The 25,841-nt window shown below is 39.1% G+C and overlaps 3 protein-coding genes across 4 annotated transcripts in view; 1 reads left to right on the forward strand and 2 right to left on the reverse strand.

Moving 5' to 3' along the window:
- LOC128243084 (heat shock 70 kDa protein 12B-like) overlaps window positions 1-10,402 on the forward strand; it is a 46,227-nt gene extending 35,825 nt beyond the window's left edge. Inside the window, exons 1-5 of one of the 2 annotated variants that reach the window (XM_052960607.1) lie at window positions 6,997-7,115; window positions 7,340-7,654; window positions 7,933-8,151; window positions 8,524-8,659; window positions 8,891-10,402. In XM_052960607.1, coding sequence (XP_052816567.1) covers window positions 7,346-7,654; window positions 7,933-8,151; window positions 8,524-8,659; window positions 8,891-9,948 — 1,722 coding nt within the window. In that variant the 5' untranslated portion in view covers window positions 6,997-7,115; window positions 7,340-7,345 and the 3' untranslated portion in view covers window positions 9,949-10,402. Of the gene's footprint in view, window positions 1-6,996; window positions 7,116-7,339; window positions 7,655-7,932; window positions 8,152-8,523; window positions 8,660-8,890 lie in introns of those variants that run through there. The other variant, XM_052960606.1, reaches the window with a different exon arrangement.
- A 2,783-nt stretch (window positions 10,403-13,185) lies between these two features.
- LOC128243086 (cAMP-regulated D2 protein-like) lies at window positions 13,186-17,118 on the reverse strand. Its single transcript, XM_052960612.1, has 5 exons — window positions 16,843-17,118; window positions 16,046-16,169; window positions 15,550-15,745; window positions 14,890-15,020; window positions 13,186-14,607 (listed from the first exon to the last, which is right to left on the reverse strand). Exons 1-5 carry the CDS (start codon window positions 17,058-17,060, stop codon window positions 13,627-13,629), a joined length of 1,650 nt encoding a protein of 549 aa, XP_052816572.1. The 5' UTR covers window positions 17,061-17,118; the 3' UTR covers window positions 13,186-13,626.
- A 2,240-nt stretch (window positions 17,119-19,358) lies between these two features.
- LOC128243075 (zinc finger protein 423-like) overlaps window positions 19,359-25,841 on the reverse strand; it is a 28,536-nt gene continuing 22,053 nt past the window's right edge. Inside the window, exons 10-15 of the mRNA XM_052960582.1 lie at window positions 25,131-25,338; window positions 24,497-24,829; window positions 22,559-24,167; window positions 21,887-22,012; window positions 20,147-20,271; window positions 19,359-19,777 (exon numbers count right to left, since the gene is read on the reverse strand). Of these exons, the coding sequence (XP_052816542.1) occupies window positions 19,568-19,777; window positions 20,147-20,271; window positions 21,887-22,012; window positions 22,559-24,167; window positions 24,497-24,829; window positions 25,131-25,338 (2,611 nt within the window). The 3' untranslated portion in view covers window positions 19,359-19,567. The remainder of the gene's footprint in view (window positions 19,778-20,146; window positions 20,272-21,886; window positions 22,013-22,558; window positions 24,168-24,496; window positions 24,830-25,130; window positions 25,339-25,841) is intronic.

Genomic DNA, 25,841 nt, shown 5'->3' on the forward strand with positions numbered 1-25,841 from the left:
CATAGCTTTCTTCACAATCGTTGCAAAATATATAAAGTTTAAACTAATAGGTGTTGTAATCTTGATTCGTAACCTACATATGAACTTTATTGCTAATGACAAAATATCATTATTGTATAGTGACTTGAACGCGTGATTATGGTTAAGGCTTTTAAGGGTCAATTTCAGCCGGACTTGCAAATAGTATTACTTAAATAGTAACAAGAGCATGATAAAAATCTTTGTGGTTATTTTGTTCGTATTTCTTCAGGTTGTGCTGACAGATGCAGTACATCACAGTATGGTCTGGTTTATAAATATTTTAATTTAGATTAATTATTTTTCGAGGTTCTTTTTTATCTCAATTAAATATGTAGTTATCTTGTTTTCGGAAAGGACGATTTAAAAAAAATCCATCAGCTCGTCCCTATTACGTTATTTTTGCATTCAAGCATTGCATTTGGTTTCTTACAACAAGACATCCTGCGTACCGAAAATGTTAGAGAATGTACACTCACCAAAATACAAGGGCCTAGCTGTACGGCATTGCTAAAACATATTCAGAGACGTGTTAGATAAGTTCATCTATGGTGGGCCGCGGGACCTCCATATACTTCCACACTTTTGAAGATAATGTCAGCGTGCACATGGTGTAAAGGTTTAATGCATTAATTACGTTATTATGATAAATTACAAAGAAACAGTTACTTTTTATACATCAAACAATAGCGACATGGACAGTCATTCGCATTAGAAAAGTTGTAAAAACGCACTAGTCCATGAACGTGTAGAAGCAAATTTCCGTAAAGGTTTTAGTACGTTTGCAGATCACTTTTTGTGTCTACTATTAGACTGACTGAAGTTCGAACGAAACGTGTGATTTTTGGTGATTTTAACGATTTAATAACACTGTGTCCTTCTGGGCCTATAAAGTTCTTTCGTACAAGGCTACTTCAAAAATATTATGGTAAAAATATCAACACAGACCTTCCAACTTTTTTTCCGGTGTACACAAACCTTGATGGCGTAGAATGTATAGAGCATTTCAAGTCTACACGTCCAGGTGCAAAACTAAGTGATAATTTATGCAACGCTACTTGTACGCGTACTATGAAGTAAATTTTCGTGTTACTTCATCAACGTATCTATGGCGCGTTAAAATGTAGAATCAAATTTGTGATAGTCCTACAATCGTGTAAATTATTTATAAAGAAAGGCAATAACTTCAAAATCGAAAGATTTAGAAAGAAACTCCGGTATCGGAATCACAAGAGTCGCTACCCGCAACTTGGCCATGCTTTCTTACGTGTGATATGCCTGATGATTTCACGTATGCATAAGTAGGACAAATTTCAATGAAAGTTTTGCATATGAATAGAACCTTAATTTACGTAAATTTACGTAAAGTTTAACCCAGAATTCTTTGCTAAAGTAGGTTATTTCCAACGTTAATAAGGTCAGTATCTGGACTCTAAAACCACTTTAGCCTAGAACAACGGTTCGAGGGGTATCAACTTCCAAGTTCAGATGAATTCAAATTTTCCGAGTAAATACCGACCGCCAGGTGGAATATAACACTTGTATAAGGAAGATACCGGGCGCAAGATGAAAAAGAACGTGTGTCTTGAATAGCCTGGCAGTTGCAATATAGATGCGCGATATAAGACTGATCTACGTCCTACGGGTATGGACCCATACGCTCGTGCAAGCTAAACGATAATAGCCTCTAAACATATTTGACAAAGAACACGTGTCTACTAATTCGCGTTTTATGCAGAAGCCGGAGCGTCAACCGATACATGTGAAAATAGAGACGGTAACGTACAAGCACAATTTGTGTTTTACAACATATCTTTGTTTGTCTTTTTGTATGTTAAGTGTGAAGGTTGACACATATTAAAACTTCTTCCGACTTACCTGAGATATAAGAGACACGGTCAAAAGGTACGGTGACGATTAATTGTACGTTACCAACAGTTTACCAGAAACCATACTGTTGCTTTCGAATCTTCAGAGTTTGGTGTCTTGAAATTAATCTCATATTTTGAGCTAAAGGGAAACCATCTTAGTAAAGACCGTGGGCTAAAATTCGGGTTCATAAAGGGAGCAAAATTGTTCCAGTATAATACCATCCGGCGTGAGCGGGTCACTTCATGCATTCATAGTTGCTTTAACAAGGCGGTTCTTTAAAATATACGCAGATTCTTACACCTGATACACGTTACCTTCACAAAACGTGTCCTTGTACCAACCATCTGTTCCGTAAGAAGCGTGATCGAATACGTCATGTGCTATTGTTTCCATTCTTTAAAAGATTTTGCGAAACGTTCAGCGTAGCACAAATAATCTGTGACCACTTGTCTTAGCTCGTCTCTAAGATCTTGCACATTATATGGAGGATTTTCGGTCTCTACTTCCTCGAAGTGATCCGGGCGTATTGCGACATGCTCTTTTTTGTCAGTGTAAGTGTACATGCTTCTTACACGAATAGTCGTCTTTATCCAGTAATGGTTATGAACAGTAACGGAAGCTTACGCAATGTACATGGTCGTACCGCCTTCATCGGCACATTCTCTCCGTCAGAAACCGGACAAATCGACTTGAAATACTCGTACAATTTCTCACCATTTATCCTGCAAACGTCTTCCCCTCGACACTTTAATGTTTCACGGACACTGATTGCCATAAGGCGGACCTCGTCATGGTGCGGAAGGGGAGCGTTTTCCACGACCGCTACATGAAAGTGTCTGTCCGAGGGCTGTGACATCACGTAGATGAACAAGGACTGTGCTTCCGCGGTCAATCCAAACAGTCTGACATAAAATAATAATATATGACGGATTTGTATTTAATACATAGAAGTGCATTTATATTTTGCTGATTGATGTCATTTCCATGTTTCGCTTTTTCGCGATGAAGGTGAAAATGCGCCTAGAGGCGGTTCGAAAATACTTAAGATGGGTTCTCTTCCAAAGGCACCTATGCTGGTTTGTATCCACTTGAGTTCGGTCCGGTTTTATTAAAAACAATATCCCACATTTTATATTCATATCGTTGATAAATTTAAACGCAATGTCACCAAAATGTGTAAGTACCTTATATGCCGTCTAAGAACATGTTATTTATTATATTTAAAGGAACTTAAATCATTTGGCTGCATGATTAAGGAGACCAATATCTTCCTTATATGGTGACATAAAGCCTAGAGATAGAGGTTGTTTGTCTACATTGTCGGCTTATACCTGTAGTTAAAGGTTATCAGGTAGCGGAGCCGTGCCATTGCGTAATAATTGGACCGAGTTTCTCAAGAGCACGAGGGACAATAAATGACACACCGTTTCTATTTTAAACGTAATGACTAACCAAATAAACCTAATCATGATCACAGGTGTCCGTTACGTAGCTTGATCGCTAAAATATGGCCCCTCAGTCCTTTGATATTGTTTAAAAATTACCAAAAACAATTTAAATTGATAAAATGACATTTCAATAAATTTTTAAGAGTATAACTTTAAAATATCATTATATATAAATATATTTAATGGACAAGGTTCCCGTGTCCAGAAATCCCCAAAACGAACAGTTGCCCTAAACAATGTCAAATATTTCCTAAAATAATTGACAAAATGCTATAATTTATACACTGCTGGAAAGGTAAAAGCTGCAAGAAAAATGTAACTTTATGCCAGTTCTTGATACAATTCTAACATAATCAGACGGAATGCGCAGTATCTAGTTCAAACGAACAAAAATATTATCAAACTGTACTCTATTTATATCTACAGCGATTGAACATTGCAGATAAGGTAGGTAAATAAATATCAATACCTTACGAAACCAAATGAATGCGAGATTGTGGAAAAGGAATCGATTGGCAAATATTTACTTGCTTTATAAATCCTTTTTATATCTTTCGTAAATCAATTCAATACGTTTTTATTCTTCTTCCACTTAGGTATAATTATGCTCTTCTACCCGCGTCTATATGACTGTATTATAACCTGACCCTGGCACGTCCACCAGAGTGCTTTATAGTTAAATTTCGATGTCAGAGAGGAAAATATATATATATCTATATATATATATATATATATATATATATATATATATATATATATATATATATATATCACCGGCTGAAAGTATATATATTCCAGTGTAGTAAATGTTCAAGCCGAAAAGCCTTGTGATCCGCGATTATTGAAATATGGATGGTTCAACAAGGCCGAATTTTGTATTACCCTCTGTAGGGCCATCCCGCCGGTTTGCTTTGAGGCTCCATGTGCGGTTGACGTACTATTTCTTCAGCCCAAGGAGTCCCGTGCCCTCTTTGCTACGTTCTTAGGTAGAAGCCCACAGGACCGCTTTTATATGCACCCCCTGGGTCCGCATTATTTTTGCTCGTTTATGTTTCCTTTTACAAAAAAATGATATGTATATGTATATTTAAATATGAAATTCACTCAAAGTTGTGTAAATAGGGAAATCTCCTGTGTTATACTAATTCGCGGACTACGGTTTCTGAAAGGACTAAAATAAAGGTTGCATCATACACATTCTGTTATATTCCAATCATCAGCGGAATTGGTCAATGGTGTTGCAAAGGAGTGCATTCTTGTGCGGAATTGGTCCACATATGGTGTTGCAAAGATGTGCATCTTCAGCAAAGTTGGTCTGACTATGCTGATGCAAATGTGTGCCTTCATAAGAGGAATTGGTTCGACTACTTTGGTGATGCAAAGATGTGCATTTATCAGAAATATTTGTCCGACTATGGTGTTGTAAAAGAGTCCATTCATCTGCGGAACTGGTCCGACTATGGTGTTGCAAAGGTGTGCATTTATCAGCGGAACTGGTCCAACTATGGTGTTGCAAAGGTGTGCATTTATCAGCGGAACTGGTCCGACTATTGTGTTGCAAAGGTGTGCATTTATCAGCGGAATTGGTCCAACTATGGTGTTGCAAAGGTGTGCATTTATCAGCGGAACTGGTCCGACTATGGTGTTGCAAAGGTGTGCATTTATCAGCGGAACTGGTCCGACAATGGTGATGCAAAGGTGTGCATTTATCAGCGGAATTGGTCCAACTATGGTGTTGCAAAGGTGTGCATTTATCAGCGGAATTGGTCCAACTATTGTGTTTCCTTGATTAGGACCACGAAAATTGTTAAATGGTCTTCTTCATGTGAATATTGATCAATGAACATTTCGTAAATGATTGATAGAGAATAACATTTCCTTTACATTCAAAGTATGGGCTTATAGATCATTGCATAATATTTTAGATAAATAGAATGTAAGGCGAAACACAATCATGTTGGCGAAATGAATACCGATGCAGTCACTGTTTGTAATACGAAACCATATCCAAAATGTATTAATAATCTTAACGTTAACAGATGGTTCCTTTTGACAAAAGAGTACACAAGCCTTTTTGTATTAATGTACTTTCTCTTCTTGCTCCTTGATTTCTTAAGAGAGTCAATTCATTTTAATTGCAACCATAACAAATCACTCTTTCACCCAAACCTACGAGGATAAGCCATCACCACCACGTACTGATCTATCGAAGCGAGCGGCTGGTCGGCAAAATAATACGGAACTCAAAATTCCTTACACGGGAGAGATCGAAACGAAAGGGGTAGAAGCCAGTAGATCAAATAAGTACGAAAACAAAACTTTTATTTCATTTTTGACGATGTGGCTGTTCTGTGGTCTTGTGATACGACCCTTGACTACCGCGGGACGTTCCGAGGGTTCCGTGTGATGAAGCTTTACGCTGGTGCACGTTTAAGAACCAGGGTATTTCTAACCAGGGTAAAAGTGTGTCCTTGCACTATGTCCAACAACCAAACATAAAATATTTTTTTACCGGGGCCGACGCCCATGGATAGTTCCATGGCGTCGTTACAAATAGTACACCCTCTACAACGATCTCCAGAAAATGCACCTATAGCCTCACATCCGTAAATTGCCAAGTACAAGAACACTAACATTTTAACAAGATTTAACGTCCTGTTATGCTTTATTTGCACTAAATTTAATGATATTTTATGTGGAGTAGGTTGTCAGGTTTTAGAAAAGATAAGACCATTGCACATGAGCGAGTACGAAATACCTGTCAAACAAAACATGTCACGTCTACCTTGGGTGAAGACACTTAGAGCATACGTCCTTATTAGCGCTGGATTGTGTTTAAGCTATTCACATTTACTTGGGTTTTATGCTTCATTTTATTTGATTATAATTTAGGTTTGCCTTATTGAAACTAAAATTGACAAATACATATATCATTGAAAACGTAGTGTATTAAACGTATATCATTAAAAGTAGTTTAAGTAACAATTATTGAACAAGGGTTAATGAAGTTATACAAGAGCACTTCAGCGCAAATTTATAGTTTCAATACCAAAAGTAGTGGGTGGAGTAAATGTTTCGTTCCATGTTGCAAAGGACAACGCTTAATAAATATCGTGCGTAAATGAAAACAGTGTTGTTTTAATCCGCATGGTAGTCCAGTTAAGTATTTCGACTGACGAGGTTCTCTGATAGTTCCTTTAACCTTAATGCTAAGTATGATGTATTGTGACCCCATACAATTTTGGCATCATTTAAAAGGTTTACTTACTAATTACTTACTAATAACATGTAAAACAAAAACCAAAAGACCATACTTCATTAAAGTGTTTATAGGTGGTCTTAATTTCAACTAAAATCTGACGTAAATGGCATGTTTTGTAATCTTTGAGGGTAAAAAAGTAAAAAAAATAAAAAATATGTGTGGTAAAGCAAAACATATGGGGGGGGGGGGGTTAACACACACACCCTAATTAAATGATACCTGGGTCACCAGGTATCTAAAATTCACATATTGATGGGTCAGATACCTTAAGCTAAGCCTTCTTGTTACCGTTCCAAAAAAAGTGTTAATGTTTTGGCTTAACAAAGCAAAAACCTATCTATTATGGTGCAATATTCAATTAGGACATACGATTATTTATTATCCGTATATAAATTTGGCACATGCGCAGCTGTGAAGGGCGACTTCAAGAAAATAGACAGGAATTTACTTCCTTCTTTCGTCAGAGAAGTTTTCTGTGAGCTCTGGGAAGGATATTTGGTTATTTAAATTATCAGGTACCTAGTCACTTTTAATACTAGATTGATTTTCAAAGCAAATTAAAGTCGTTTTTCATTCTTCTCGTCTGTCTATTTAACAAACCTAGATACGATAATAATTTAGAATATCTTATCTTCTTAGTGTGCCTTCTGTATCGTGCCTTGAAATAAAAATCGAAACAACCTGTTAAAAGGGGAGTTTGTTCTAATAACAGTTAAAGGGGAGTTTGTTCTAATTACAGACACAAATGGCGTCTGCTGACACTTTCGGAAGTCATTTGCTTGTAGCCGCATTTGACTTTGGCACGACTTATAGTGGCTACGCTTTCTCTTTCCGCAACGATCCGACAAAGATTCAAACCAACCAAGCGTGGAATGCTGGTTCTGAAGCACTATTGTCACTGAAAACACCAACATGTGTTTTACTTAACCCGCAAAAAGAGTTTGTTGCATTTGGGTTTGAGGCTGAAAATAAATACCTAGGTCTTGTTGAACAAGGGAAGCACAAACCTTGGATGCTCTTTAGAAGATTCAAGATGCTGCTTCATAACAATGATGTCAGTTTTTCGCTCGTTTGTTTTTCTTAGACGTTTTGCGATAGCCATTGTCCTCGTCATGGACAAACATTGACCTTGGTCTTATCTTAAGAAACATGTTCAATATTTTCACACGAAACTTATACATTGACAATATGTAAATAAATTATACATATATAAATGCGAATAACTCTGGCTTTAATAATACTGTGGTTTGTCCCCTTTCGACTGAAAAAGCAACAACATTATGTTTCCCTGTTTTCTTTTAAAGGCCAAATTATCTTCTCTTATTTTAAAAGGGTTTAAACCGGAACGCGACGGTGAAGGACATAACAGGCAAGAAGATGCCCGCTATGACAATATTTGAAATGTCCATTCGCTACCTTAGAGATCATCTTGTAGCAGAGCTTAAGAAGCAAGTGGGTGGAATCTCAGAATCAGACGTGTTGTACGTGATTACCGTTCCTGCCATCTGGACCGATGCTGCAAAACAGTTCATGCGAGAAGTGGCTGTCAATGTAAACTTTCACAATATATTAAAGAATGACTGCGTTGTTCGTTGTGCTTATAAACTGGTAGTCCTATATTGAAAACTTAATAGGTTGAAATTAAATTACTAATCAATTGCTGTATGCACCTGTTTTTACTTATGCGGTAGAGGGTATCTAGACAGACGCAGCCTAATCTATTTCTCGTAAGATACTTTCAGGGAATATCTTAGGGTCACCCGATAGTGTACAGTCAAATTTTGGGGGGCTGTTTTGGCCTAAACTTTGACCAGACCAAAACATCTTGAAATATGTTAAGCAAAATAGGTTAAAGTTTAGTCAATGAGTGTTGGGCCAGAGAATTAATTTCTGTAAAGTTGATTCTTTCTTTATTAAATTCAGGCTGGTATTGACAGTGATCGAATCAAGCTTGCACTTGAGCCCGAGGCGGCCTCAATTTGGTGTCAACAGATCAACACAAGCCTCAAGACAGACCTCAGCAAGACCGGCAGTCAGTACATGGTCGTAGACCTTGGAGGTTAGCATGCCCATGATATCCAGGGCTGAGTACTGCTCTCTTTTCATTTTCTGATTTTGTTTTATGCTGAACTGGAATTGATGTCCACCCCATTACAAATTTGGGACACATTCTTGTTTCTTCCCTGGTGAAGACTAAGACTTCTTTGCAATCTTAAACAGTCTATTGAGTTGTCAGCAAAAAGAGTGCTCTTCCAAATCGAACTTAAACATATATGCTTTCGAATTGTAGGAGGAACAGCGGACATTTCTGTTCATGAAAAGAATATTGATGGCACTTTAAAAGAAATACACAAAGCAAGCGGTGGACCATGGGGTGGTACCTGTGTTGACCACAATTTCATCAGCTGGTTGACCAAAATATTCGGGAAGACCACGATGACCAGATTCAAAGAGGAACAAATGGAAGACTATTTTGGGCTTCTTCGTGAGTTTGAGACGAAAAAGCGCACAGTTACCCCCGACACGGACGGACTTGTGACATTTCGTCTGCCTTTCGGCTTACGGACAATTCATGTTGAAGTTGAAAAACAGAACATTGAAAAAAAGCTTGAACGAATGAAAAATGCTGATGGTGTTGCTTTGCAAGGAGACAAACTGAGAATTTCGGCCAAAATTGTTAGGTCTTGGTTTTCAGAATCAATCGAGAAAACAACACAGCACATGATTGTCCTTCTCTCTGAGAGAAAAATGAAGGAAGTTTCTACCATTCAGTTGGTGGGAGGCTATGGTGAATGCAAGCTTGTACACGATTCAATAAACAAGAATATAAAAGACAAAAACATATTTATTCCACAAGAAGCTGGACTAGCGGTGTTAAAAGGAGCCGTGTGGTTTGGACAGATGACTGGACTAGTTACATCCAGAATAGTAAAATACACATATGGGTTTGCATGTGATGTCGAGTTTGATGACAAAATACACCCCGTGGAGAAAAAGATAGTTAACTGCTTCGGGGAAGAAAAAGCTCAAGACGCTTTTTTAAGAGTTGTCTGTGTAGACACCGAGGTAAATATCGGAAAACCGATTAAGGCTCCTGGGACACATATTATGAGTTTAGATGAAGATGTTAATTTGAAAGTGTATACATCCTCAGAGGCAAAGCCAGTGTTTGTGACTGATGCTAAATGCAAACTGTTGGGGAAAATGTCGCTTGGAAAAGGAAGATCAAAAGAAGAAAATGAAATAGAAATTTATTTTCTCTTCGGCGAAACGGAGTTGGAAGTAAGAGTTAAAATGGTGAAAGATGGCTCCGAAATAAAGAAGGTCATTGATTGTTTAGCTGTCTAAGATGCAATGAAAAGAAAAAAACATGTTAAAGCCAGAACAATTGTAAAATCCCTGCACAGTTCAATATTAATTTCGAAAATAATTTCAATGGTGACTTTTTTCTGAAACATTATTTGTTACTGCTTTCTCGTGTTTAATATTTCTATGACAATATACTTATGTTCATTGGTTGATTAAAACTTTAACTACAGAATGCCAGCTATCGAAAATGATCAATGACTTCAGAGCTCGGCGTCCTGATATACATTTCAGTTGGGTTTTTTTGCGGATTTAGGGTAGCCATCCTAGTAGCGGAAACCACTGACCCACATCCTTGTTTATAGGGTGATAAAACATGCTCCAGTATAGTACAAGAAATTGTAAAAACTTAATGTTTCAGTGATAACTTTAACGCAGCTGTTTTGTAAAACATGCGCAAGCTCTACCTGATGACTTACGTGGCCTACATGTTTGAAAAAATGGTGCACGAAAATAAATAGTCTCTTTGCTTCTCTCTGAGAAATGGCACGTTCGATGGCAGATATTCGGCCTTTCTCAAAACTACTCAAACCATGGCTAGCGGAAGTCTCAATTGTGTTATTTAGACGGGTTTTTTTTAATTCTTATCCCGTTTCTTTTAACTGGACAAACGTCATACGGGAATTCAGTTGACGTTTTTAATATTATATACAGTTTGTCCTTGCATAAAACATCACGTTTCTACATGTAAAATATACACATTGAGCTTTAGTCCACTTAATCCCAGAGACAATGCGCATATTTACAGCAAAGTCTATTACACTGACTTTAATAATTGTCAAAGAGTGCGCCCTTGACCAACAGAAAACAGACGAATAATGCCATCCTTTTCCAGTGCTATTGTTTATGTCAAACTACAACTTTATTTTTATCTCATCAATCATCGATGTAGCCTTTCATAAAAGGTTTAAACCGTAACGCGGCAGTTGAGGATATAGCGGCAAGATTATACCATCGATGACAATATTTGATGTGTCCATTCGATACGATATCTAAGAGATCATCTTGTAGGGTGGAATCCAAGACGTTAAGTCCGTGATTACCGTTCCTGTCATACTGAACTAAGCAGCAAAACGGCGCATAAGAGAAGCGGCTAGTAATTATTGCTAAACGTATTTGATTGATATTGATGGTATTTTTAAATCTAGTAGTTCTACGCCGTAACATCAATATGTGGAATTTGAATTTACAAAGTTGTAATATAAATGTAGTCGGTCAATAGCTATTCATAGCTTATGTTTTCTCTGCTATGTCATACCGACTGAAAATGAAATTTTATTTTATTTTATTTAATTTGATAATCCTTCGGACTGAGGTACACACAGAGAAATACTGGTATAGTTTCCCTAGAGGTATTTTGGTCTCAGTCAGTCGGGGACAATCCTATTGCGTAAAATCCCATTGGTGGGGGAAAACTGTAATCAGTGCATTCCTGTTGACAATATTTTATCAAAATTAGGCTGTAGAGAAGGAGTAGAAAATCATCGGACCAGCCTTGCACTTAAGCCAGACATATGTTTTCCTGCATGGTCATATTGCCTTACGTATTTGAAATTAACTAATTAAAAATTTCACTCTCTCTCTCTCTTTCTCTCTCTCTCTCTGTCTCTCTCTCTCTCTCTCTCTCTCTCTCTCTCTCTTTGTAATAGTGGAAAGTTTACATTTAAACGAACGATGTGCGTATTGAAATATATGTAATAAAGCCGAAACAGTTTTCTTTTAAAAAAATGTTATAATCATGTTTATTAACCTACTTAATATTTGTGATAGTAAAGTCAAAATAAAATTCATAATGTCGTCAATGAACGCATAGTTGTAGATAAGACGTTGAAGGTTAATTTCATTCGGACTTACACACTTCGTCGTCAGTGGCAAATGTAAGAAGAGCATGATGAAAGTATTGGCGGTATTTTTGTTCGTATATGTCGTCCATGTTTTGCGGACAGAGGCAGTACACCCAGGTATGATCTTGTATACAGACTTTTTGCATTCATTGAATCAACTTAACTTTTTCCATTAAAGTTAACATATTTTGTCTACATTACGGTTCATATATAAGGAATAACAGGCTTAGTGTGTTGCGAACTAAATTTGGTTCAAATCACAACTAAATTAACTATTTCGTTTTCAGCAAGAACGATGTATGTTTGTTCAATACCGTCAATAAGATCGTAGTGTGTTTAATTAACATCCATAACTTTAAATGTATTGTATGGACACTATATATACATGTACATGACTTTCGACAACGAACATAACGTGCACATAATAAACAGAGTGTGTATACCACGTGATAAATTGCGTCATAAATGTTACGTCTGAAGATAATGTTTTGCTTCGTATGAAGAGTTTAAAGCTGCACTCTCACAGATATACCGTTTTTACAACTTTTTTAATTTTTGTCTTGGAAAGAGCAAATTTTTGCGTAACTATCTGCAAACCAACGATAAAAGATTGCTGACAAAAGATCAGATCGCGGTTTTTCATATTTCCGTTCGAAAATAATGTTTTATGGCTTAAACCGTTACTCACGGGTTTAGAAAAATGCATCAAAAATCATTTTTGAAACTTAAATATTAAAATCTGCAATCCATTTTTTGCAGCAGTCTTATATAACTAGTTTCCATGGATTTTCGCAAAAACAAATGGCTCGTTCCAACACAAAATATAAAAAAGTTGTCAAAACGTTCAATCTGTGAGGGTGCAGCTTTAAACACATATAACTTAATTTACTATTTCTTCACCATTTAAACGAGATATAGCGCAGTCTACCTCGCTTACAGAGCCCAGCATGCTATATTTTACCAGAGTTCGATTGAGAGTTTAGTTTCTTAAAACACTTCGACAAACATTTTCGTAAAACCGCTGCCTGATGCAGCACTGTCAAACCAGGTCTGTCGAAATGTTTGAGGAAGCTTATCACCTAATCAAACTCCAGTAATAGAACGAAGGCGGGGCTCTTCAAGAGACATGGACTGCACTTTGTTGCATTTAAAATGGTGTAGAAATAAAAAGTATGACGTAATATATCACGTGTTATACATACACTGATAAATCACTATGCTTAGTACCTTTCCTGTTGTAGACTGTACTGTTACCGTAATGCCTGGACCATGTGAGGCGTACTTCGAGCGGTACTACTACAACATATTCACCGGCCTGTGTGATAAGTTTGTCTACGGTGGTTGCCAGGGAAACGCCAACAACTTCCACACCATGCAAGAGTGCCAGCATAAATGTGGTGTACAGATTTAATGCAATAAACGGGGTATTATGAACGTTTGCAAGAGAACAGCTAGATTTCTTACACGTATAACAAAGCTTGCGAAAACGTTTTCCTTATGGTCAATTCTCGTGGTCAATACAAGTCAATAATACCATGTCAGTATGCATACCAGAATAGTGAATTGATTTTTTTTATAGAAGCCTACTTAAATCTAGCTGAAAAGAACTGGACGTTTTGGCGTTTACGTTGTTCACATACTTTGATGACGTAGCACGTAAAAATAAGTTGCAAACTACACGTCCGATTGCATGAAGTGTTTCCCAACTTGTCTTTGCTTTTTTATGGACATGTAGATTTTCGGGTTTAAAAGTTCAACAGATTTATGACATCATGATATCTAAAACATATTTCAATCCCGTGACTTTAATCACATTCTACAGTTCATATCCTACTGTGTCCCAGAAATCGCACTGTTGTTTGCGAAACTGGGTAATACATTCAGGGGTTGGTGTCTTAAAATGCATAATAGTTTTTGAACCCGGACTGTAGGGAAACCATCTTAAAAGGGGTGACCTAGGACCAACACTCGGGTTCATAGAGTGAGCAAAGTTGCTCCAGTATAATACCATCAGTTGCGAAAGGGTCCCTTCGTCAGGGGTTCCTTTAACCCAGCTGTTTTGAAAGATGTACGCGAGCTCTTCCGCATGACACACGTGGCCTTCACAAAACGTGTCCTTGCCCCACCCACCAGTTCCGTTAGTGGCGTGATCGAACACGTACAGAAATGTGCTGCTGTTTCCTCCTTTTAAAATGTTTTCGGAAACGTTCCGAGTGGCGCACGTGAACAAATAGTCCGTGACCACTTCACATAGCTCGTCTCTTAGATCTGGCACATCCGATGGAGGATACTCGGTCTCTACTTCCTCAAAGTGACTCGGGTGAATTGCGGCCAATGCTGCTTCGTATTCTGTTCTTTTCAGATTAAGTTTCCATGCTCCATACACGAATAGCCTTCCTTCTTCCGTAACGGTTCCGAGCATTAACGGAAGTTTACGGAATTTACCGAGTCGAGCCGCCGCCATCGGTTGCATTGGCACATCAACTCCATCAACGACCGGACCAATCGGCTCAAAATACTCATCCAGCTTCCCACCTGTGATTTTAAAAGTCACATCCTGTTGTGCGTCGTTGATTTCCTCAACCGTCTTGTTGAGGAGACACTGAAAGTCTCCCTCCCGACACTTTAGTAATTCGCGAAACTTGGTGGCCAGGAGGCGGGCCTCGTCCTTGGTGCGGTAGGGAACGGCGAACGGTGCGCTCTCCACGATGGCGGCCCGGAAGAGGCTGTTTGAGGGTGGTGACATCACGTGGATGAAAACGGACTGTGCCCCTGCGCTCTGGCCAAACAATGTGACCTACAAGTTCAATATACGGGTATTTGTATTAATTACGTCGAGATGTGTTCCCGATTTACGATCGTTCATGGCCAAACAGTTCGAATAATAGTTATGATCATGGCGCCTGTAGATGTAAGCAAAGGTATTTGCATTTCTTTTTATTTCAGCAATGCTACATTGCTGAATAGTTTTACGCGTATTGTTTTGATGAAACGCCAGCACTATGAAAACAATATATAAAAAAACGGTGTGTCTTAAATTAAATAACAACGACTTCAGAATCAAACGTCTGGTATTTACTTTAAACGGGTCTCCCCCAAATGCGTCTATGTTGGTTTGTATCCACTGAAGGGCCAGTCGTTGATCCAGGATGCCGTAGTTTCCGGTCGCTCCACCTGGGCCGTCACCCGTGTACAGGAAACCAAGTAAACCTTGCGATTGAAAAAAAAACAATCAAAGCGCTGAAAGCGCTGAAAGACTGTATGCGGGCAAGTATTTGAGTGCTGTGAATTTTATTTGAACTATTGGAATGGTTGAATGGCTCAGGAAAGCATTGTGAGTATTGCATGGACAAATATTACTGTCAGTAGTAAAAATGACAGGCAGGTTTCCTCTGGATTCTTTGAATGAATCATTAGGACGCTTTTGATGTGTTCATGAAATGAAGAAATCCGGTATCACATTTTAATTTGCGAAAATGGTGAATATTAACGACGGATTGAACCTGCATCGATTGCGGCTGGAACAAAATCAGTTAGTAAACTTACTTTCAAACATGCGATCTAAACGGGCCTTACACAAATGGCTGCGAGGGTTACATTCTCATGGCTACTCATTTAGAACACCAGCACTGATTTCTACTAAACAAAATGAAAATAACTCGATTGTTATTCATACTAGCTTATTGCTGTTTTCACAATCGAGTTAAATTCAATATGTATGAACCCAAACGGGCCTCACCGATCCTGTACTCGATGTCGACAACAATCACGTGACCGTCCATAGCCAGCTTGCCGCCGTCGTACATCGGGAGGGATGCCGATCCCCATTTAAACGCGCCACCGTGTAAAAACGCCATAACAGGGTAACCGGAAGTGACGTTAGCATCCAGCGGCGTCCAGACGTTCAGATAGAGACAGTCTTCCGACGTCTGTGACTATTTAATGATAGATCTGAGACTACTAAATGACGTTATATTCAATGTTTAGCATGTTCAAGTGTAACGATGATATAAGTAAAGACAAACTGGCAATGTACAGTAACTAATTCTTTAGACTTGGTCTGGCTGATTATTTGAATTATTAAATACAACTATACAATGAACTTACAAATAGGTGAAATTAAATATCATTCAACATTGATTCGTTTTTTTTTTATTAAATGTATCAGATGAATCTTTAAAATATATGAAGAAAAAAATAATATTGCAACATAACGTTAGTCATAAAATCCTCACAATATCTGGGCAGCTGGCATTTGGAAGGAACTTGTAACAGTATTTTTGGGGACATGCGGGTTGGCGGGCCGTGGCGTTTAGTGTTCCGGGTGACCAAGGATCCGGCGGTTGAGGCTTTGACCACCTGACAGAGGCATATCAATTTAAATGCAATGTCACCAAATGTGTTAAAAGCTGCACTCTCACAGATTTACCATTTCTACAACTTTTTTGGTCTTGGTAAGAGCAAATTTTAATAAATAAATATCTGCAAACCAATGATACAAGATTGCTGACAAAAATCAGAGCATAGATTTTCATATTTCCGTTCGAACATTAATGTTTTATGGCTTACACCGTTACGAAATGCAACATCATTTTTTTAACTAAAATATCAATCTGCGATCTAATTTTTTGTCAGCAGTCTTATTTGACTAGTTTCGATGGATTGTCACAAAAATTGGCTTGTTCCAAGTCAAAAACATTTTTTTTTTCAAATCTGCGAGAATGCAGCTTTAAGCACCCTTTATCCTTTCTAAGAACATGCTATTTGTATAGTGAAACTAGCTGTGAAACTAGCTTAAATACACTGTAATTTTGCTCCATGGCTAACGAAACTAAATTTATTCTTTGCATATCGACATAAATGCATCCTAAAGTTAAAGGTTTTTTAAAAAATAAAAACTTTTACGAGTACATATTTATATTGATACATTCCTCAGTATTATCGTATGGTCATATGCAGTTCTAGGTAATATCACATAATTTGCAGAGTCAATGGGGTGGAGCCGTAATGATTCAAGTATACTAATTCTTACCTCATACTTCCAACAGGTGGCTTGGCAAAGGGTATTCCTAAGAACTCCCGGGCAATGTCCGTCACCTGCCCACGGACGTTTCCGGTCGCTGTCCGGATCACAGGGCCGGATGTAAGCGCGCCGACTACCGCACAAAGCGGAAACATGCAACTTATTAGGATGCACGAGCTAAGACGCGCATTAGCATGCATTTTAGGCTTGAAGAGTAAGACATCCATATATATTATATTTAATTCATCACATCACATGCACGTTTTGTTAGCGCTCATTGTTTTTGACCCGGGTAAACTGTAAGATGTAAGTGTGTACTTTGTGAAAATCACAGGTAACTTGTTATCAAAAGTTTATATGATAACTGAGTCTCGTATTATTAGGTCGTTTTATAACAATGTGAATAGCTGCAATGTATTCGTTTGATTTGAATACGGTATACACAACTTCTGTAGTCATACACTTGTCGAACATTTGGTAAGGAAAGACTTGTTCACTTTTTGATATTATAGTTGCAGGGACGGGTCCAGGATTTGACGTTAGCAGTGCCGTAGCTACACCGAGGCACACCGAGGCAACTGCCTCAGTGTTTTTTGGTCATATAACAATTTCTATAGCTCTAAAAATAACTATTTTCGACTTACTTCATTTGCCTCAATGTAAACAAACCCTCGACCAAAGATACTCCTGAATGCAGGAAATCGCTTCTTACAAAATAGAAATTCCGAAGGGGTGGGGTATGCCCCCGGACCGTCATGCCTCGGTGTTTTTTAAGTCTGGCTTCGGCACTGGTTAGAGAGGTGTAACTTAGGAGCGTAACCTTTTGGCTTGCCCCCCCCCCCCCCTTCCTCAGAACTGAAATATTTTTGGTTGGAAGTGTTGGCAGGGGGGTGGGGGTACTCCGCTGAATTTTTTAACAATTTCTAATAAAAAAATGATGCAATTGGGGCGTATTTATTAATTTTTTCTCCTATATTAAAATAAAACGTGAGTGACTTGTACCTACGCTGTATCGCAAGCTTTGTATTTGCATTAAATTTACTACATCTGGAACATTGATTAAAACAGAACACTGAACAGTAGTACCCTGTTATCGCCGGGTGCACATGTACACGGGTATTTCAATATGGTGTGCAATGCACCCTGTAGTCAATTGTAACCACGCCCCCACCCCAACCCCAGGTCCGGGGAATACCGGGAATAGCGGGGGAAATGGGCAGTTTTTTTTATCTTCCAGGTGGCCCCGCATAGCCGAGTGAATGCGGTGGTTTTGTTTTCGCGCCGAAAATAGTGGAAATGGGCCGTGACTTTTTACCGGGAAATATCCGTTCTTTTAACGGAATTTGTCCGCGTTTTAGCCAAGCTTTTCCCGGAGTTTAACGAGATCAAAAGGTATGCTTTTAATATGTACATTATAATAGGCCTTACCACTAGGATGTCCCCGGGCAGCGGGGGCATTTGTCGGGGATTTTACCAGCAGTTTGTCTCCGCAGGGCGAGGATTTTACATGGGATTGGCTTGACCGAAAGTCAAAGTCCCCGCTAATCCCGGGACCTGGGGGCCGTTGTTACAAATGACTGGTGCATAAGCTTATTTATGCTCCGATAAGATTGTTAATAATTTTCGGTTTGGGGCGCAAAGAGCACAGACAGAATGTAACCCTGGTTATAGCTGCCCTGGTTCTTTAACGTGCACCAATGTATAGCACTGTCACACGTATTTTGATATATATTAGAAGAACTTCTTTTACATCGATATAAGCTTATTGATCCTTATTTTTTATCGGAAGCTTAAGAAAACATTTCCCTGATTGGGTTCAGCCTCGTAACCTCCTGTGTGAGATTTCACCAATGCTTTGTTGAAGTTACGAATACACTTCAGCACAAAATAGCAAATACTTAGTTTCTGTAATTTTGTTTAATTGATCATACCCGTTAACTCATGTTTTATATTTTTACAAGGAAAATATTTCCCCGGTGAGGTTCAAACTCATAGCCCTTGGTGTGTGATACGTTGAAGAAATATTTACGCGTATGAACATGATAGTAACATGAACAACTGTATTGAAGTTTTTTTGGTCTGTTTTAATTATGCTTCTTGACTCATTTTTGTAAACTTACGCTTGACGCCCGAAACCGTGCGACCCATTGCTTACACCATGTAAAAGGGGAGAAGGACTTCTTTATTATGGAAATTTTACGTTCAAATGTACGTATTATTAGTTTCGGAAATAGTATACATGTTGTTTGTGATTAAAACCCAATTGGCAATTGGTGGTCCATAGATATGTAAGAAAACACTCTTGCGCACAATGGTCATAAATTGGCTCAGTTAGCTGACCTAAAGTAGTCTCTTAATGATTAAGAAGGACTCGTCCCCTTCGCTCACTCCGCCCATTCTAATTTATTAAGAATTTACTTCATGTAATCTTAATATTAAATAGAGACCTTCTGTACCCTGTGCGTAGGAATAAAAAGAGAGAGAAAAGAATGGTAGCAATATTTCAGGTTACCCTTTGATTTATTTTATGCGTTTATTTCTCTCCAAACAACAGTTAACATCACACAAATCATACAATGGAATGCATGTTAAAGAAGTCTAAACTGTAAACCAACACCGCTCAAATATGGCACAAATATTATAAATGCAGATCTATATAATCAAACAACGCCGGTAAACGCAACATGGTTAACTATGGCAAATACCCGACCCCCCGACATGGCTGTGTCGGTAACTAAGCTTTGTCGTTGGAACTTTCGTCCGGTAACGAGCACGTGCTTGACACTTCAGGTTTCATGGCGCCATCTTTCTCGCCGTCGAAAGAGCCCTTACTTCCGGTCTCCTCGTCGCTCTGCTGACCGACGGACGTCGGTGTTTCCTCACTTGTTCCGCTACGGGATTCCAGCCCCGCATCTTCGTCGCCGGGTGCACGCCCCTCCATTTCCTGTAAAAAGAGCCAGTAAATTACAACAACTCTTTATTTTTATTCAAACATGTATCTGACAGCTTAATTCGGTTATCTAATGTTATCTTCAATGCGGGATGTTTAGTTTATATAACTATACTTAATCTTACTCCTGATACAGACACCCTCAACCATATTAACGCAACATTTAACAAGTAGGGGTGGTTTTCTCCCATGTCTGAAAAGAAAGTAGAACTCGATCAATATAAAATAGGGATGGCAACCAGTAGTTAAATTGGTACTCGAGTACTCGGACAATCTTCCGATCGAGTACTAGGGTACTCGATTACTCGGATAACTTGAATTTGTTTTCGGGAAAGACAAGTTCGTATGTATATATTTACATACCATCCGGTGCTGGTCCATATGGTCATCTAGGCGCCCCCTGTCGGTAAATAGCAGACCGCACGTGGAGCACGGGTACACCTTATCTCCACTGTGGGACTTCATATGCTCCATTTTCTGGCTTTTCTCTGAAATAATAAGAAAAAATATAAACGTCAGCTTTAATTCTTTACCGTAAGGTTGGTGCGAGGTAGTAGTTTAGGTGTATCTCTGTCAACTCAGACAGCGTGGGATCGGGCCCGCCAGGGACTTGTTCCCTTAGCCTCCAGAAAGTGACACGAGGGCCATTCTTCATACACGAAAGAAATTCCATGGGTAGATACCGTAACAAATCGATGACAGCTTAAAACTAGAAAAGTCAGCTTAAAGCTAGTAATGTCAGATTATTCGCATCAGTAACTCTGTTTACTACAAAGCTACGCTAGTAATGTCTAGCTAAACCTAGCTAAACTAGTAATGTCAGCTTATAGCTAGTAATGTCAACTTAGACCTTGTAGTGTCAGCTTATAGATAAGCTAGTAATGTCAGCTTATAGCAAAGCTTGTAATGTCAGCTTATAACTAGTTATGTCAGCTTATAGCCAGTAATGTTGGTTTTTAGCTAAGCTAGTTATGACAGCGTATAGCTAGCTATGTCAGAATATACCTAAGCTAGTAATGTCAGCTTATAGTTAAGCTAGTAATGTCAGCTTTCAGCTCGTAATGTCAGCTTATCGCTAAGCTAGCTATGTCAGCTTATAGCTAGCTATGTTAGCTTATAGCTAGCTATGTCAGCTTATAGCTATATTATTGAATGGGTCGACTGCTTGAAGTGCCGATCAAAGTCAAACCAATGATAATACAAAAGTTGATGTAAAAGGAGCAAGGCTTTGTAGTAAACAGAGTTACTGATGCGAATTTGCACACACTATTACGTCTACAAACCCTGTTACCAAGTGGCATCATGATTGAGTGATAAATACTCAAGTTATTGTTATTGTCTGTTTCTTAATTAAAAGGCGATAATACATCTGTGAGTTAATGACGCGATTTACCAAGATATCAAAAGTGACTGAGACAGAATACCCACAGACATTGCACATTCCAGTTTCATTATGAATGTATACTAAATACTTAATGTTGTTACAATCTGCACAAGACATAACATAACTATTGTTTAACGTAAAAAGGGACATAACAAATGCCATTTACCCTTCGAGCGAGGTTGCCCATAACACTGTCAACACTTGTCATCAATACGTCGAGTACTTAAGTTATTGTCCGTGTAACACATAAACTTACTATTTCTAACGTAAAGTGGTCATAACTCTGGGGTAACTCGTGCTAAATACCTCACGCTTTGCCTAACGAGCATGACCGAGAAATTATGCCCACAAAAACTAATAAAGTTGCTGTCTGAATAAGGTTTTGCTGACGCCGCCGCAACCGACGACTAAAGTCATACCTAATCATATGCCTTTTCAGGCGACATAATGAGTATACTGTAAACAAGGTGTTCATCATAATAAAATTAGAGAAGAAATACTGGTTGACGCGGATCAAGCACTTGGGTTAAGCACAGAACTGAACCGCTAGACGAATGTGTCGTTGTTGCTTTCTACTCCAATTTATGTAAACACAGTACGCAAAATATTTGAAAGTAAAAAATGACAGAAGCCGTCTTTTATTTTATGATTTTATATAAAATGTTTATTACAACTAATTTACTGTATACGAAATAGTTTAGTCTCAATGGCCTACTTACTGGTGAATCGATCGTGGCAGATGGGACACTCGTGTGGGACGCCGGGACACTTGGAGGCCACGTGCGCTGAGAGGCCCGCCGATGTAGAGAACGTCCGGCCACACTTAGAGCACGAGAAACGCTCACCTGCAGGGGACATTGACACTTGCATGATATTAAGTGAAACTATGAAAACGTTAAAAATGGGTAGAAAATATTATATCTTATTAAGTTCTTATATTGTTTGAATTTTAAAGAAATAAAGAGATGCACTTAAACATGATATGAATAGAGTAAAATCTTGATTTAAAAGGATTCTTATATTAATAATTAGTTAATCTGATATGTCCGCACTGGCACCGGATTTTCAAAAAAAAATTATAATTCCAAACTAAAAATTACAATACCAATATATATATATATATATATATATATATATATATATATATATATATATATATATATATATATATATATATATATATATATACAAAGTGCATATATAAAAAACAACACATTTTTGGTAAAATATTGTAATTCATAGTTAGAAATTATTATTATATATATATATATACAAAGTGCATATATAAAAAACAACACATTTTTGGTAAAATATTGTAATTCATAGTTAGAAATTTTAAAAATCCGGTGCTAGTGTATGCTCCATCTGAATCGAATGATGTAGGAATGTACCTTTCCTATGTGTGTTCATATGTGAGAGTAGGTTATGTTCCGATGAGCACTCCTTGCCGCAGTCATGACACACGTGCAGTTGTCGCCCCCGATCGCTGCAACCCTCACCCTTTCCGTGATGCTTCAAAAAGTGCGTCTGCAGCTGCCCGACCGACCGGAAACACTCCGAGCAAGTCGGACACACGTACGCCTTGCGGTCTGCGCCCGCGTGCGCCGCCTTGTAGTGGTCCGCGAGATCATAGATGGACGCGTACGTACGGTCACATTTTGAACAGCGTAGGTCGGCGTCCACTGACTGATTGCGGTGGGGTAGAGACGCGAACACCGAATCATAGGAAGTCGAGTTCGACATGTCTTCAAGTGTTTGTACTCTGAGCGGATGAATCGTTAATTGCGGACTCAGCTCATTTTTCACATTTGCCGTTAGTTCAGCCTTGCGGTGAATAAACTGATGGTTCTCCAGCTCCGCACTGAAAAAGAACTTCTGGCTACACTGGAAGCAAGCGTACTTCCGGCCAGCTACTCCGTGCTCTAAGGCGTGGCCCTGTATATCATGCGCACTCTTGAACATTCTAGAACATTCCGTACAGCGGTACTCGGAGTCCTTAAACGAGTGCTCAATCAGGTGACACTGAAGCTTGGCGGGCGAATCGAGCACGACAAAACAAAGGAAACACTCGTGCACGTTGCCCTCGGTCATCATGTGAGTAGCCACGTGCATCTGTATTTCTTGCTCGCTACTGAAGGAGTCTTGACACTTTATGCACTGGTATGACTTCCGGTGCGTGGCCATGTGGACGTCCAAGGCGGTAGGTGACCCAAACTTAGCTCCGCACTGTTTACAGACGTTTTCACCCGCACTTCCGTTATAACAAGCCTTGCAGACGTAATACGTTCGTCCCGAACTGTTCAACTTCGAGATAAGACTATCACCCGAGTCGAAACTATTTAAGCAGACACAGCACGTGTGAAATGGCGCCTTCGTCTGGAAATGGTGTTTCCCGTGCATCTGTAGTTCCAACATGGACGCCAGCGTCTGCCGGCAGACGATACATTGCATGACCGCCCCTTGGAAACCGTGCTCTTGCGAATGGAGATAAAATTGCTCTTCGTTTTTGATTGGTATCTTACAGGCGACACAAATATTGCCTTGTTGGATTTTACAATGGGTTAACTTGTGCTCGGCTAGAACACCGGTAGAGGTGAAAACTTCATCACAAATGTTACACTTCTGCGACCCTGTGTTCAGATGGATTTTACTATGCTTTTCAAGGTCGGCTTTGCATTTGAACGTCTGACTGCAGAACGGACATGCCAGACAAAGTTTCTCCCCAAACGAGGACACCAGCTTCTCAGAAAAAGAATTTTCCACCCCTGACGACTCGGGAGAACCACTTAGCGAGACGCCCAGTGATGAAGTCAGCGCGTTCTGGAGTAGTGACGTATGGTTCTCCGAACCAGACGACTCCCCGGTTTGCATGAAAATGTCACCGTAGACGCTTGTTACTAAAGCGTCTCCGCTACTATGATTAGACTGGTGCGGACTGAGGCTCGGGCTGTGCTTACTTCCGCTCACTAGTTTTAATCCATGGTCTTGTAATTTATGGGTCTGAAATGAAGACAAAAATGCCATGCTTGTCTTGTAAACCCTCAAACAATTCGCGCTATGCCCCTGAGCTTTTGAAACGGTTTCGATTTCTATTGATATTTTGTTTTACATGGAATTGTGATACGCTCAATTTTTTTTATATTATTTGATATTGTATAAGATTAACGATTTCAAACAAGAAATATCGTTTATAATGTATTCATGCATGTTGTTTTCCAAGGCGGAGTATGTAAAATGTATAAAAAATATAAATATTGTTTTTGAAAGTGAGATACTTCAGATGACGGTGTATCGCATTGACTGATTAAAACCTCGACAAGTTAAGTTACCTGCAGACCGGAAAGCTGGCTGAACTTCATGTCACAGATGTTACATCGGAACAGGTCTTCGGGGCTCTTCCAGACAAGGGACCCGGCGCTACCAACGCTCCCCGCGCTGGATGGGGTCCCAGGACCGGCAGGACAAAGAGGGCCACTTCCGTCCCCTAGGAAGCTGATACCAGCCATTTTGTGGAAGTAATGACCGTCGTCGCCAAGGAGAGTGGCACTTCCGGCGACAAGCGTCCCTGACGTCTTCTTGCCACTCGCAGGGGAGAGGCTCGCGTTGAAGAGCAAAGAGGCCGCTCGTGTCTCCTGATGACTAATATCGTCAGACTTCTCTACCTAATAAGCGTGTCAAAACGGGTGCGTAATATTATAATGTTTGCAATAATGATGAAAATGGGAATCTACATCTGATGTATGTGATTCGTGAGACAGATTAATGCTTTTCATAGTATCTTGAGGATAGAAAACGAATCTAAAAGCACTATTCCATAGGTGGTAATGTTAACATGACAACTTTCACGCAATCGTTCTTTGAACAATGAGAATAAAATATATATCAATTATTTTAGAGTCCTAATTTTATAGGCTGTAATCAACAAAATAAGTTCATTCTAATAAAAAGAATAGCAAAAATCACCTTAATTTTCGCCGCGCCGTCAAGCATTTTCCCATTCGGGGAATCCACACTTCCGGTGCCTGAGTGCACGTGCTGCAGGTGCTTGTCGAGAAGGAACTCCACGAGGAATGTGTCGTCACACATTGGGCACTTGAAGGGCTTGTTGTGGGTCGCCAGGTGGCACTGCAGCTCCATCTCGCCCGAAAATGACTCCTTGCAGAACAGACACCTAAACGAATCGATGATAGCTTTAGCACACCGAATTTGTATGTATACGCTTATAATACGCAAAAATGCACCATCTTAAGTGACACTCTTATTAAAAAAAATCATTCAATTCTATAACAAACATAAATTCTGAGTGATAAACCATTAACTACTTACTAAATAATGCATTTGTGGGGCATATTAATTACTGGTAACAAGGCATATTTAAACAATTGCATTAATAATTGTGGTATATCTTATTTGGGAGAAAGGAGTGCATCTTTAAGACTGTAACTAGCCAAATTTTCTTTTGGGTGGCCTCTCTCCCAATGCCACATTTAGAGCCTATTTTTGTTTCGGTATTTTGGGGAGGGGCGCAAGTACAAGGTTGCGCACTCCAAGTGCACGCCTCGACTGCCTTATCCTGCATCTAGCCCAGAAGAAAGTCTTCCATTCAGCCTTCGCAATTTATTAAGTGCACATACATTGAAAAGCAAACATAAACATTCTTTTCGAAAATGAGTT

The sequence above is a fragment of the Mya arenaria genome, chromosome 8 (genome assembly GCF_026914265.1).
Source record: "Mya arenaria isolate MELC-2E11 chromosome 8, ASM2691426v1".
NCBI classification, from domain to species: domain Eukaryota; kingdom Metazoa; phylum Mollusca; class Bivalvia; order Myida; family Myidae; genus Mya; species Mya arenaria.

What these genes read in the sequence shown, in the direction of transcription:
- LOC128243086 (XM_052960612.1), bottom strand. Translation starts at nt 17,060, where the DNA reads ATGGATGTCTTACTCTTCAAGCCTAAAATGCATGCTAATGCGCGTCTT. An exon ending in CGACATCGAGTACAGGATCG is followed by an intron (nt 15,021 to 15,549) that starts GTGAGGCCCGTT and finishes TTCAATCGCAAG; the next exon opens with GTTTACTTGGTTTCCTGTAC. An exon ending in TTGGGGGAGACCCGTTTAAA is followed by an intron (nt 14,608 to 14,889) that starts GTAAATACCAGA and finishes TTGAACTTGTAG; the next exon opens with GTCACATTGTTTGGCCAGAG.